This window comes from Neocloeon triangulifer, unplaced genomic scaffold, assembly GCF_031216515.1.
Source record: "Neocloeon triangulifer isolate White Clay Creek 2 clone unplaced genomic scaffold, ASM3121651v1 ptg000015l, whole genome shotgun sequence".
NCBI lineage: Eukaryota > Metazoa > Arthropoda > Insecta > Ephemeroptera > Baetidae > Neocloeon > Neocloeon triangulifer.
This window is the reverse complement of record NW_026775557.1, coordinates 5,311,292-5,327,051: the sequence shown is the minus strand read 5'-3', so window position 1 is coordinate 5,327,051 and position 15,760 is coordinate 5,311,292. Positions and strand designations below refer to the sequence as shown.

At 37.5% G+C, this 15,760-nt stretch overlaps 1 protein-coding gene across 1 annotated transcript in view; it reads right to left on the bottom strand.

Annotated features, from left to right (window-relative positions):
• The window catches only part of LOC132202357 (inactive dipeptidyl peptidase 10-like), a 109,093-nt gene extending 93,698 nt beyond the window's left edge, over nt 1-15,395 (bottom strand). The window contains exon 1 of the mRNA XM_059629219.1: nt 15,273-15,395. Coding sequence (XP_059485202.1) covers nt 15,273-15,368 — 96 coding nt within the window. The 5' untranslated portion in view covers nt 15,369-15,395. The remainder of the gene's footprint in view (nt 1-15,272) is intronic.
• Between the last annotated feature and the right edge of the window lie 365 nt (nt 15,396-15,760).

The following is a 15,760-nucleotide window of genomic DNA, read 5'->3' as shown; positions in this document are numbered from 1 at the left end:
ATTGCCGTACGGAAATCACTCGATCCCCGCCTCGGGCCCGAGTGACTTACTATTTTTTTTTTTTATCTCCTGTTCTAGAGTCATTTGAGAAAATGTCTTTCGCTCTTTTCATCATGTCCAGCTCATAAATTCGATACTGCGCCCGTTGTATCGCATCGATTTCCAATCCTGCCGTTTTGGGCGCGCAACGAGACCAGGCCAATTTCTCTCTTTTTTTCTACCCCGGCGCATAGAGCGCAGATAATAAAAGTTTGTGCAATGGTTTTGAGCGTTATTTGCCAGCCTGCTCGAGTATTAAAACGAGCCGCGCGAAAAGCTGCAAAGGGCGGGAAAAATATACCCTGGTCGTTTGGCACACAGTTTAGTACTGCTGGACGGTTTCACGCGCAGTAAAAATACAATAGAAAAACAAACACGGCCGAGAGCAAAACGGGCAGAACGTCCACATTCAAACACGGCTTAAAAAGGGAAAACTCAAATGGCGAGCGAAAACAAAAGATAAAAAGGGACGACAAGCTTAAATTCTTTCGCTACAATAAATGCCGCCCGACAAGAAAAGATCACGCAAAGCATTTTTTTTAAAACAATTATAAAGGATAAATCATCAAGCTTTTTAGTGTTGTGGTTTAGAATATCACGATCGTGGGTTGATTCAAGGTGTGTTGAATTTTAAAATCGGCTTTTTCTGGAATACAATGCATTTATTCACAAAAATGCATTTTACTTGGAAAAACTAAACGAAATATAATTTAGTCTCCTCCTGACCACCACCATGAAAGGCACGCTCAAAAAACACATTTCAATATTCTGACCAAAATTATTATAAAAATTAATTTGTTAAAAATTTTAATTCAATTGCAAAAATAGTTTTTGTATAAAAATGCAACTTAAAATAATTTATGAAAAATTTTTATTGTGAAAGAAAATTATTTTTAAAAGATAAAATTTTGTACTAATTCTTGTTAAAATGATTTCACAGCCAAAAGCCGAAACATGTAGAGCAGGATTTTTTTTTTTAACAATAAACAACTCACAAAACCCTTCAAGGAAAAGCCGATGATTTTAAATTAAAATCACCATGAAGCTTTTAGTGATTACAGAGAATAAGAGATCTAAGAAAAAAATTTATGGCGCAAAACAATTATGATAATTCCATTTCTGCAGAAATTTCAATTACAAAGAAATAACCTGTTGTAAAATTCAGGATATATTTGTGGCAAAATAAAAATTAGCTTTAAACCTGTGAAGTCAAATATTGATGAGCAAAAGAGATAAATTGAGCAGAAAAAGATAATAAAAGTTTTGAGTGACTATTATCAGGAATCAATTTCCAATTTCATCGCCCACAGATAAACCAATCACTCCTGTTTCCAAACGCACATTAATCAATTTCACGACTGATAAAATTTAATCCCGAAAACTAATTTACCGAAGCAGCAGAATGAGCGGGAGATAATTGGAAGGGAACAGCAATTGAAGTTGCCTAGGTGTTTTGCGGGCGTAGGCAAAGATTTGCCGATTCTAATCACAGCATGAGTTTGCCACTCCCAAATCCGTGTGGGTATATCGGAAACTGGGGTCTCATCTGCACGTAATCTGCAGAGAGCAAAGTCGGTCGGTCGACCAAGTGCTATTGGATGTTAACATCGCGGCTTCGTAGTCTTGCGAGAGAAATATAAAGTCCCTCTCGGTGTGGGTAGAAGAAAATCAACAGCAGAATTTATGGCGATTTCCCTGGGCACAAAAAGTTTGCGTGGATAAACGGCCGCTTGAATATCGGAGGCGGATAAGTCGCAGCTTCTCGCACGGTAAACGCAGGTTGACAGCCGCAGCATTTTAATCTTCCGTAAATGGACCGAGCGAAGAGGGACTCGGATCGATGCCGTGCTCGCACCGCGACCGACTGCAAAAAGTTTTAATGCATTGGACAGCGGCGTGCACTTAAGCATATGCACATTAATTAATATCAAGCGCTAGGCAAAAGTAATCACGTCGCTCGCAGCCTTATGTAGCTGCCAAAAAAATTACCCACTCATCCAAATGTGTGAAAATGCAAGTGAGGGAAAAATTTGATGCAGATTAATTTAAAACTTAAATCTTATTACTCGTTAAATTAGTCGTTTTGACGGTTTCCTGGCATTGAGCAAAACCAAAAACTATTAAAAGTGATTATCTGATAATCAGAGTCGAACTGTGTATATAGCAAACAATTCCAATTAAAGAGGATGGTACCACCTTAGGGCAGCAATATCCTCCACAGAAACTGATAGTTTAGGCCACAAGGATCATTTTGATAACCAGAAAATTTGGGGTCACCCCATAAATTTTTGAGAAAAACGCGTTTTAATTTAACATGGTTCGCTTATGGACAATTTTTATGAAAATCATTCAATCCCATTTGAAGTAAACGAAACTAACTTTGGCAAAGGTGTGTGACCCACCAACATGTTCCTTGATAACCCTGCTACAGATTTGGCACCAGAAAATTGGGGGTCACCCCATAAATTTTTGAGAAAAGTTTAATTGAATGTTAAAAAACGTGGTTTTTTGCATTCTTCTCGTTTCGGAGAAAATCAATCCAATTTTAGAGCGCTTAGAATTTATTGATTTCTATAATCAAACATCATGAGAGTTCATAATTTAATTCGTACAATTCTCAAGTAATGAAAATTTTTCATATTTTTCAAAATCCAATATGGCCGCCGGAGAAACATAAGGGTTTATTAAAACTGCTGCCAAATTAATTTGGGTGAAGATTTTTTAATTTCCTTGAGAGAAAGTTAGAGTTAATGAACCAAGGTATCTTTTCTCAATGGTCAGCAAGTTTCTAGGTCAAAGATCATTGACCCTGGCCAAAGGTCAAAATATAAAGTTTTATGCCCCTTTAAAATAGGCAATCTGACAAAAAATCCAAGATAGCCATTAGATGCGCCTTGTCATTTTGCATCCGAATACAAAAGTCTCAAAATGTTTGAACAAGCCGTTTAGAAAATATTATTGAGATATAAACAGGGTCCAAACGACTGAAATTATTCCGTTCGGATGAGTCAAAAATTAGAAAATGATGCTTTTTTCATCATATTTTAAACAAATTGAGTATGTTTAATTGTATTCCATTAAAATTTGAAGGATTTGGAAAACATTTTGTAGAAGGTTTCATCTACTTTAATATTTCAAGTTTTGAAGTAGAATTTCAAGGGCTCATTCATGGTTATTTGAATTTCCTCGATCTGAAAAATCAAACGAAAAATAATTTTGTCGTCTCTCGAACTCCACCTAGAAAGGTGCGCTCAAAATACACGTTTCTGACCAAAATTATTATAATTAAATTTTTTTAAATATTCTCAACAATAATTGTCCAATTTTTGAAAAAAAAAAATGGTTAAAAAAATTATAACTGAAAATAATTTTTGAGAAAAAATTGATTATTTGATGAAAACATTATTTTAAAATTAATTTAAATACTAATTCTTGTCAAAATAAATTCACAGCTCATAAATTATGGCTGCAGCCGAAACATGTATAGATGAGGATTTCTTTTCTTAAACAATAAAGAACTCACAAAACCCATCAAGGAAAAGCCAACATTAAATTCAAATCACCATAATATTGTCGTGTAATTACATTGTATTTTCTTTGAAATTCTGATTGATATACCTCAGTATCGGCAGTGATTGCCTCTGTGATAAATATTTTATATATATAAATAATCAATAAATATTATTGTAGTCCAGAGTATTTTAGTGATAATTGTTACAACAATGTATGAAATAAATTTGCATGGGCGCAAAAAAGGCAAACCGTATGAATTATCTCGCTCCATTTGCCAAGATTATCACCACGAATTTAAAAATTTGAAGAAATATTGGCATAAAATGCATCTTATATTGAGATAAAAAATAAAATTTTTCATGCATATAGACGATTTTCTCCTGCAGAAGTGCAAACAGAGGAGTCAAGAGGAAAAAACAGGTCGCAACATGTTAACGGCTTTCTGTAGTTAAGAAACATGAGACATGAGACTCTTGCTTAAAATAGGCCCATGCATTAAAATACGTAAAAATTCTTAATTTTTATATATTTATGAATGAAAACAATGGCATGAAAGATTGATAATTCTAGGTTACATCTCATTTGAAATTAACAATTTTGTAGAGAAATAAATACAATTTTCTTGCTGTAAGATATTCGGGTCCAACAATAGTATGTACGCTAAAGGACGCTTATTGTGTATTTTTCGATTAAAATCATCAGTTTCATGATAAAAACGAGATTGCTTTGCACGGGAATACATAAATAAAAATAGAAAAATGTGATACTTTTGGCGGGAGAAAAAAAAACGGGTTAAAATTGACACTAAACTAACCTGCTGCTTTTGCTGGGAACAAATAAGCTTGAACTGACCTCGGCCGATGCATGTCACCGGGTTGGACCGGTTTTCCTCTTGTTTTCGCCCGAAAAACCCTCATTTCGACCGAATTCTGGACAAAAATGCGGAACACGCCATAACTACGCGCATGGTAAACAAATTACCGACTGATGACTCCGCCCACCTCTGATTTGCAGCACAAAAGGGTGCGATTGCATAATAGTGCAGCAGCACTTGAGTTAGGCGACTCGATTTTTGTTTAATGGCACAAAGGGAAATTTAATACTGAGAATGCAGTGATATATTTTAGAACTCGGTAATTTACCCATTAATATAAAATAATTAAGGATTTGCCGATCTGAACCAGGGGTCAAACTTTGTCAGAAAGAATATATGGTGCCATTTCCATTTATATTTCATTTTCATGGATAATTATGAATTTATAATTTTTTTAAGGAATTTTAATTTTGTTCGTATAAAAATTGTTCAAATTTAGAATTAGCGCAGACCTGGTTCAAAAATGGCACAGAACTGGTGCAGAACCGGTTCGCAGCTGTTCTGCATCAGTTCTACGCCAGTTCTGAACCAGATCTGAACCAGGGGTCAAATTTTGTCAGAAAGAATGGTGCAATTTCCATTTATATTTCATTTTCATGGATGAATTGTGAATTTATATATTTTTTAAATTTTTTTAAGGAATTTTTTTTACATTCAAATTGTTCAAATTTAGAATTAGCGCAGACCTGGTTCAAAAATGGCACAGAACTGGTGCAGAACCGGTTCGCAGCTGTTCTGCATCAGTTCTACGCCAGTTCTGAACCAGATCTGAACCAGGGGTCAAATTTTGTCAGAAAGAATGGTGCAATTTCCATTTATATTTCATTTTCATGGATGAATTGTGAATTTATATATTTTTTAAATTTTTTTAAGGAATTTTTTTTTTAAAAACAAAATGTTCAAATTTAGAATTAGCGCAGACCTGGTTCAAAAATGGCACAGAACTGGTGCAGAACCGGTTCGCAGCTGTTCTGCATCAGTTCTACGCCAGTTCTGAACCAGATCTGAACCAGGGGTCAAATTTTGTCAGAAAGAATGGTGCAATTTCCATTTATATTTCATTTTCATGGATGGAATTGTGAATTTATATATTTTTTAAATTTTTTTAAGGAATTTTTTTTACATTCAAATTGTTCAAATTTAGAATTAGCGCAGACCTGGTTCAAAAATGGCACAGAACTGGTGCAGAACCGGTTCGCAGCTGTTCTGCATCAGTTCTACGCCAGTTCTGAACCAGATCTGAACCAGGGGTCAAATTTTGTCAGAAAGAATGGTGCAATTTCCATTTATATTTCATTTTCATGGATGAATTGTGAATTTATATATTTTTTAAATTTTTTTAAGGAATTTTTTTTTTAAAAACAAAATGTTCAAATTTAGAATTAGCGCAGACCTGGTTCAAAAATGGCACAGAACTGGTGCAGAACCGGTTCGCAGCTGTTCTGCATCAGTTCTACGCCAGTTCTGAACCAGATCTGAACCAGGGGTCAAATTTTGTCAGAAAGAATGGTGCAATTTCCATTTATATTTCATTTTCATGGATGGAATTGTGAATTGTTATATTTTTTAAAATTTTTTAAGGATTTTTTTTTACATTCAAATTGTTCAAATTTAGAATTAGCGCAGACCTGGTTCACAAATGGTACAGAACTGGTGCAGAACCAGTTCGCAGCTGTTCTGCATTAGTTCTACGTCAGTTCTGAACCAGATTTGAACCAGGGGTCAAATTTTGTCAGAAAGAATGGTGCCATTTCCATTTATATATTATTAATTATTATATATGGCCTGAACGAACAAACAATCAACTAATCAGCTGTTTCTCTATCAAGTCCAATAATGTAAGCAGCTCATAAATGAAATTCTATTATTTGGTGACCCAGGGTCAATTTATAGGTGAGCGAAACCTTAACTGTACGATAGCCTACGCAGGAATCATATATATTTTTTCTTAATCAAAATTTAAATTTTGTTGCTTGCTTTTAAATCGGAAATTTATTACCAGGATCTAAAACTGACTTTTTAATGTGAAAAAGATTTCATTATCCAAAAGCCTTCGCGAATTCAATTTCGTCTCCTAGCTTTGATAAGTGCGCACTACAAGACCAACAAGTGGCCGAATTTATTGGTCCGCCTTGAATGCTGCAAACGAGTCGCACAAAGACAAACCTTTTCCATTTTATTTCGGTGGTCGGAAACAAAATTACGTCGCAAACACAAAACGCACATCTCCAAGGGGAATTTATTTCCGCCGCCAGTTCTTCTCGTTTTAAAATAACCTGTCTTGCATGCGTATGAGAGTGGTAGAGAAACTTTTGCTTGGCTGCTTTCCCATCTAGCTGCGTTTCCGCAGCCGCGACAAAAGTTGAAAAGAACGTGCAAAGCAAACGAAGCGTGCGTTGCTCGCGTCGTCGACAAAACAACTCTTGAGAGAAATGATAATTCTCCAAGTTGAGTGCCGACGGGCGTTTGATTGTTGTGCACCCACGAGCTGTGAGTCGATTAATCAAAATTAATTAACTGCCAGCCACCACTTTTCCTGAAGTGAGCCTGCAAGCAGATCCGTTCGTTTGAAGAGTCAAATCAGCCCGGCGGCCGAGAGTTCGCTCAAGCGTGCCTCTCTCAGCTTTCCTCTCCGCCTCCTTATCATCTCGCGAATTTTTCCCAGAAGACACACACTTATGCGAGCTGCGGGGAATCGGTTTGGGGCAAACAGTGGCGCATCTTCCGTCTAAAATGGTCTGTTTTATCATATTTTGATGCAAATGTCAAACATCTAAAAGTAAATTAAAAATTAGAAATACCTAAATATATTGCAAAGTTCTTTTGTAGGACTAAATTGCAAATTAATTAAAATTAAATTAAATGCTTTGAAAACTGTTTTTATTTTTATGATTTTAATTTTCCTGCTCTTTGGAATTTTTCCAAATTCTTTAAATAGAGCGTGGATGTTTTAATTTTGATTTTGACTGCGGTAAAAAAAATTTCCAATATCTTTAAAAAATCAGAATATCAGCTTGAAAATAAACAAGAGGTAAAAATTGTTTTCCGCGCCCATATTTATTGTATAACTCTTTTTTTGGCGGGCGGTTTCTGCCACTGCAGAGTGAAAACATTTTTAGCTTGGTCGTCAATTTGCAAGAGAGATGTGTGTGTGTGCGAGACTTTGCTTTCAATTTGTAGCAAAACGTGCCCTCAGGGTCTCGACGCGCAAAAGTTTCTTTCGAAATCATCGCTCTTTAAACGTCGATCAGCCTCTTCCTCTTTTCGTTTCTGCACACTTTGGTCTTTCGTTTTGAATAATGCATGCGGCCCAATGTGTACGAACACGAGTTCTCTCGACTTTCTGCACAGCAGACCAAAGAAAAATGAAAAAGGCGAAACATTTCTTCCATTCCTCTCTCGGTGCATTAATGAAGCCGATCGACGTCCGTCCGGAGCAGGAATTCGCTTTTCATTATCAGACGAGGCGCGGTCGGAATATATCTAGGCGCGCGTCGTGCGTGCTGCATACCCGGCGAGCCCGCAGGCGGCGAGAGGATGACGCAAAAATCTTGTTCTCCGCTCACATTTTTCGGTGCCACGGATTTCTCAACAAGAACCCCGCACTCCATCAAAGACGGAGAGAGTCGAGACCAGTTGCTTGGCTCTGGGGAAGGAAAAGGGCTCAACTTGAAGTCTACGTGCTCTTCCGAGAAGGGAAATTGGCCCTGATACGGGGCAAAAAATGCAGGCTTTCCGGTGAAAAATTGAGCAAATTTAGAACAATCGAATGAAAGGCTGCGGGATTTAAAAAAAAAATGAGAGTGCTTTTTACTTGTCACTTGCGTTCATTCGCCATGATATTCCTCGCAAAGAGGACATCTAAAGAAATTGCGTCTTGATTATTTCATCCAGATTTCATCAAAGTAAAAAAATAAAAATGAACTCAATATGAATTATATAATATATTTTTTAAATTTATGCCATTTTTAAAAATTACCAATTTGTTATTTTAAAGTCACTCTTACACATAATTATAGTCAATCCATTAATTTCATATTATACAATTATATAATTAAAATGATTAAATTATTCCAACTTTCAATAATGGCTGAAAAACTATTTATTACCAGTTACATTTTTGGCACTAGTTTTTTTCCTAAGTACTACAATTAAATTTTTCTTTTCATCAAATTTGCAATTTTCACTAAGAATGTGTAAATCATAATTTTTATTTTCAGGAAAGCTTTTTCAGAAAATTTGCGATAGTGAATTCTCTCGACTTTTTTAAGTTTTTGTGTATAAATTTTGAATATTTTATGGTGTACCTTGATTTTGGAAGAGATTGCAACAAAAAACTTTATTTTCAACAAATTAAAGAGGAGTAAATTTATGAACAGTTGTCAGGAAGTCCTAAAATTAATTTTTGTCTGGCACGAATCTTATATCAAGCAAATATGAGATTTTGGCACCTTAACAATTTCCGCTTTATGGAAAATTTGATTGCCCTTTTGCCGAACATTCAAAAGCAGTTGCCCTTTCTTCCAATGCAATAAAGTGCTCCCCTCGCTGCTATTTCCCTCGACTATGCAGATTTTGCGGTGAGCGACCCACTTTAATGAGTTGTAAATTTACACGTTCGGCCTAGATTGCAACGATAATCGTCGATGGGCCCCCGCGGGGCGGGATTAGAAATCCGAAAGGTCCATTCATCACCGGCCCGTAGGCCAAACGCAGTGGCAGAATTGTATTAACAAAGTGCTCGTCGTCGTTGGCACGCGAGCGGGAGGATCCAAAAGGTCTCCGTCGAAAGGCCACACGAGAAAGAGCCTGCAAATTTACGCACCGGGCGCGAATTTAATAACCAGCCGGTGGTAGTAAAGTCCCTCGTTAAAATTAGAAAGGGTGGCGCGCAAACACAAAGGTAACGTCCTTCATTATGCGAACGTGACTCTGCGGGGATTAACAAAAATCCTGAAGGCGAGCAATTAAGATTCGCGCGATAAGCAGGATTCCCCCGTTTTTGAGCGCTCGTTAATTTGATGCCTCGACCCCAAGGCGACAAATGATGATAAACCAAGATAAGACGTAAGTATCGCCTTGAAAAAATCTGATCAAAAGTTTTACAGGCACAAAAGATGAAAAGAAATTAATTCAAAAGCGCGGGTTGTGGAAATTCGTATTGATTTTAATTATCATTAATTTAAATTACCATATATGGATGAATGAGAAATGCCAAAATAAATTGATTTACCTGGAATGAGAGAGACTCGATTAATTAGCCCCTCTTTATTAATTTTCCAGGTGACGGGACGTGTGCGTGTGTTTTCGTCAAACTCTGGGGGCGACATCCATCACCACACGTCGGCAATTAATGCAGCCGAGCATAATGTGCTGATGATATACCTGTGCGAGTACAATGGGGACCCATATCACCACGACAGCGTCAATCAAGCGGATGTAATTCGTCCGTGATTGGAGCAGATAATCGAATTAGAATTTCAATCCCGACCAAAATCACAAACTCTGAACGCGTGAAATTGTTTTTCGGCTTTCCGCGAGGGAATTTACAAAAATAAAAATTGCGCGGAAAAAAAAGGGGAGCTGACGAAAATGAGGAGTTATTGTTCTAATTTATCTACGGAGCACAAAGGCCCACATGTTTATGGAGCACATGCTGTGAGCGGCTGCGAAATTTTAATAAAGTGTCGGCGGCTGACAAAAGCCCCTGCTTTGAATGAATGGCCGCAATTCCGGCTAACGGCTCATATGTACAAACTCGTCCATATTTTTAATTCATCTCTCTCTCTCCGCAGTCCATTTGTTTCTCTGTTTGGATGGACGCGATGCATTCCGATTAAATAAAATATCCGCCCGTTCTCGCATTCTCACGCCCATTCGCCCCTCGGACTGCTCGTCGGGAAATGGACGAGCACCGCTAATCTAGGGCTTTCAGCTCTCGGCCAGGGATTTACTTCTTTTCTCGAGCCGCCCACCGCCCCCTGCGGATTAAAAGGAGAATCAGTTCCACGACAATGGGATTGCGGCAATCTTATTTCTTTCTTTAAATAAAAAGAAGCAACGCGCTTTTACAAAATATATCTCAACAGATGTACCTGATCCAAGAAAAAATTCAGCCTTTTGTCATTCTGAAATTTAATATCATCGTTTGTTTTGTGGTATCAGAAGTTAATTTTATGTAATACTTGGAATTTCTCTGAAGAAACGAAATTAATTTAAATATCTGTTATTTTTATAGCCATTTATTTTAAATTAATTCACGATTAATTTCCTTAAATGATTCATTGCCATTTATAAAACTTTTTGCTATTATTCGCTATTATCTATATATTAAATAAAAGCTGGTTAGTAAAAACTGTTTTCCTTATTTTCCTCTTTGCCATTAGCAAGCATTGCATTGAGCATTGAAATCAAATTTTATTTTGATACTTGATTGGATGGAATGCCAAGGATTCCAAACAAACACACCACCAACTTTTCTCATATTCTCGGTTATTAAACCTGCACTCCTTTGACACGCGGCAAAAACGGAGAGCAATCAGTCAGCTCCTCTTTGGCACAGCGACATACACACCGATCCTTTCGCCGCGGCTCATCAATATTCCTGCGGCAGAGTCGAAGGCGCCAGCGGTTCATAAATTTTCCCGCTAAGGACCTGTCTTTGTCTCATTCGCTGCGAGGCCTCGTTTCACAAGTCATCGATTCCGCCGAACGCGCTCGCCCAGAAATTCCACACTCGCGAAATTGGTCAGCCGAATAAATAGTGAATTAATGGCGCGCCAATTCCCTCCAATTCCGAACCTGCAGTTAAAAAATTTTCCGAGGCCAACAATCCGGAAAAATGGCACAAAAAAAGGAGGAAAGGGAGGCAGCAATATAATTTGCTCCGTTCCAGCGAATATATTTTTTGCTTTCAGAGCACGTAGCCATCACGCATCCGCTAAACCCATTACTTCCCAATCAGTGCGTGGTCAACCCTTTTCTCTATACATGAACCGACCGATCGCCAATTAAAGATTGCGGCCACGCTTGACCTTTTTGACCATACAATTATTTTGTACAAGAAAAGCACGCTTTTAAATAGCAATTTATACGAATTAATACGATAATAATTATTTCAATATAAAATAATATGGCGGTAAACCTTTACTAAATTTTATTTCCTAACATTTGCAAAAAACCAACACCTGAAAAATTTGATCTTTGTTACACTTTGCAGTCAGACCTAGAGAGTTAGTTATGTTTGAAATGAGATATTTAAGAAAATAGAAATGTCAGATAAAACGGCACAACCTAGCAAGAATTTTGCTAAAACTTTGAGATCAAAAGACTTGGTTGACTTTATTATTTATTAAGTTATTATTTTAATTTTTAGCTTCTTGAAATTTATTTATCTTTCAATCCGCAATAATCAGTGTATATCTTTAAAGAACAAAATATTGAAAATACCGGTGAATATTTAATTTATTTTATAATTTTACTAAAAGTAATTTCTTAAGAGATTTTTGAGTTTTTGTTTTATTGTGTAGGCTGCAGATGCTGAAAGCTGCGCAGATCCCTTATTATCAATGCATTAAAAACATAAATTTTTAAATGAAAAACGAAAAGAAGTGTTAAAACCTTGGAATTTATTCTCAGGGGGAAATTAAATTAATATAAACGAGAAAGCAACTTTTTCGCAGACGCACATTAAATAATAATGGATAAGACTGCCTCAGAGCTAATCGAGTCTAACGTATTCTTTTTCTATCTCTTCCCTTCACAACAGGTGGAGAGCTTTTTTCATTTGGAGCAAACTTTTGTGCACCCAACAAGAAAACAAACAAACAAACGCACGCACGGGGCTGCCTAACGAATACGCAAGGGTCACTTCTCGAGAGGAAGCAACTGGCGAACCCTCTCTTGCTTCTTGTTTCCTTCTAGAAAATTATGAGAGAAATTCGCTTCTCATTTTTCGTGCGTCTTCTTCTCTTTTTGGCGCCCAACGAGCCTTTTAACGCTAATAAGTATTTATTATTTCGTTATTCGCATGCAGATAAGGAGCTTCTCGCCCGCCGTCTTGGCGTAATGGCTTTTTGATAACCTCCACGCAGCTCCCCAAGTTGCGTTGGGGCGATAATTGCACGCCACGGCTCGTGACCCGCCTGCAAAAACTTCTTTAAGCACCACCTGTTATAGCAAATAAAATATTTTAAATTGCACGATCGGCAGAATCTCGGTCCATCCATTGCCAATAATTCATGAGAAGAGTTTTTAATTTCCTCTTCTTTTTTCATTTATTTCATTTCGTTGGGGGAAATGCGATAATATTTTTAATTTTAAGAACTACATGCACAGAAAAATCAATCCCAAAATAATAATACAATGATTACAACAAATTTTAGATTGGAGACTAACAGAATAAAACAAATTAATTAAATTGAAATTACGAAAATCAGCTGCCATGAGATATTCCAACGAAATAATAAATTCAATTTTCAAATAATTTAATACATTTTTCAAATCACAGTTAAGTAAAATGATTCAATTAGAATTATAAATTTTTCATACAAATTAAATTAAGTTCAATCAAAAGTTAAAATTCTAAAAAAAATCAATTCAAAAAACGTAAATTTAACAAGAAAGTCAAAATCAGAGACTGCGATAAAAAGAGACGTTTACTAGAATTTGTCTTAAATTTCTCTGCTAGAGTTCATAAGTAACACAAACGAGCAAATGTATCAACCTTTTGAAAGACTAACATTAGTTGAGCGCAGGTTTTTTTCCCTTTTTTAACAAAAAAAATGTCATTTAGTCAGAGCAAGGCAGCTGTCCTCCTACACACATTATTTAGTCCTCGGGAAGCCGTGCTTGTCTATGCCTGCGGATGTAGGCAACAAAATGCTGCGAATAATGCATGAGGGGTCCTCTCTGCATTGTGATCTGGCCAAGGAGGAGACCGTAACGGAGAGGCATCTCCGCGACGTGTGACCGGAGAGTGGCCGTCGGTCGGTCTCCAACTTCAAAGCGACTTTTGTTGGCGCCGCCCACGCACTCACCGCACCGAGAAACGACAAGGGAGCAAAGCGGTTTTCAACGAAAACAGAAATTCCAAAATTAAATTCGAAAACGAGGGAGAACGAAATTCGATCTCCCGCCGCGAGTTCATTACGGAAATAAAATGGATTTTATGACGTGGAAAATAATGGAATCGTGGGTATTGCGTTTGCCGGCGAAATAATAATAAATAATGTGTGTCTGTTTGCACAGAGAGTGCGGCTGTTGGTGGCCGATAACGTTGAATTCGCGACACTTGCTCCGAAACACAATTTTCAATGGCAGGTGTTGCAGGTCGGACGACATGTCCCGCTAATGCACGTGCGGCCGTTTGTCCTTATTAATGTCAATGGATCAAGCATATTCGAGCGCATATTTATTTATTCTGCATTTGCGCAGCGCAACCTGTCCGCAGTTTATTTCAACAAATGGTGCGATTTTGATATACGATCGCGGTTTATTTATGGGCGCGCGTTTTTTTCCCCGCGCCTCCGTATTTTATACAAAAATTATTACATATTCCTTTCTCTTATTTCCAGCAGCAAAAATATGCTACCTCATGTGTGAGAAAGTGTAAAAGAATCGCACTTTTATTTTTCAACCCTCCAAGTCATAACAGTCATATAACTGACACATTGGCCTACTTTTATTCTTTTCCTGCACCACTTTTCTCTTTTCCTTGTTATTTTACGTTTCCCTCTTTCCATGCGGGAAAGCACGAAGAATGAAACAGTTTCCATGCATTTTATTTTTAATTTTCCCATTAACGGCATTAAATATTACTCTCTAAAAAATTGTCCCCTCCTTGCTATGGAAATGGCCGTTGCTTGAAAATGTATTTTATTAAATTATTTTTTCGCTTGAATAGAAAAAAAACTATTGAAGCGTGTTGCATAATTTCACGTGTTTGCTCTTCATAAAAAGCTACGGAGGTGGAAAGCGGAAAGAAAAGAGGCGTGCATCTTTAATTAGAAACTCTGGTCGTCTACTCGTGTAGTTCTGTTTTAAGAAAGAGCAATTTGCATACATTTGCCCGCGTGTAATACAATGGCACACCGGAAAAAAAGGGAAAATTGCTCTCGGCGAGGAAAGAATAGCGAGCTGATGATTGGTGTGCGAGGAGAGAACGATATAAAAAAAGGACTTAGCGCGCCGCATAAATTTCACAATCAGATTATTTACTTTTCGTCCTCTCTCTTTTTGATTGGATTATTTGAAAATAAGAGACGTGAACGGATTTAGTTTTGCACGTGATGATTGGAGAAAAAAAAGCAAAAGTAAAAAGTTCCAGCTATATGTATGTTGGTTAATTCACTTGCGAGTCCTTCGCAAAACTTTTCCTCTGATTCGTCGGTAAACTTTGCTGCGAGCCGAAGCTTGGCAAATTACAAAAAAAAACCCCCAACTTTCCCGGGAGCGGTGGAATTTGATTGAATCGTCAGATCGAATATGTTCAGCAAGTGTTTATTTTGATTTGTGCGGAGATAATTTTGTCAACAACTGCTCGCATCAATAAATATGCACATATACCTGTCACAATAAATTACAAATAACGTCGCGAATAAATAAAAGCTGCGTAAAACGTGAGCGCGCAGCAGGTTGACACACATAAAAGGTTTACCTTCGTGCAAATGCTTAACTAAATTAGAGGCTTATCTGCTGAAGCATGCATGTAAATTGGGCCCGTTGTTTTGAGCTTGCGCGTGCAAACTCGTTTTACTTTATTTTTACCTCGCTCTAAAACAAAGGAATAAAACAAGGCTCGTATTCCTGGCTGAAAAATTTTGCAAGAAAATCTAAAGGTACTCACAGTCATGGTTTTGGTCCTGGGGTCGTAGACCTTGACGGAGGTGTGGTCGGGCGAGCCCCTGAGGGCCTTGGAGTCGATCTGCACGTTGGTCTGCATTCTTTGTGCGTTCGTTCAGCGCCAGTGGAACGCCGCGTCTGACTCGCTCCGGTCGCAGGAGCCGCCGAGCCGCCGCAGCCTCAGAGTGTGTGCCGCCCGCCGTCGCTATAGAAACCACCCTCTCTCTCGCTCGCACACACAACCCTTGCCTCCCGATCGCATTCGCACATACCTGACAAGTCACGTGCCATCTCCACCTGCAGACCGGCTCGATTTTTTTTTTTTTTTTTTTTTTGGATTCGACATATTGAAAAGATCTTGGGCATTGAAAAGAGAGCATTGATGGAGCTTGACATTGTTTGACATACACACTGATAATAATTTCAGCTTTAAAAGAGCCATTTTTTAATTCTCTTTGTTCAAATCATCACACTATTTGCAGTACTTTTTAA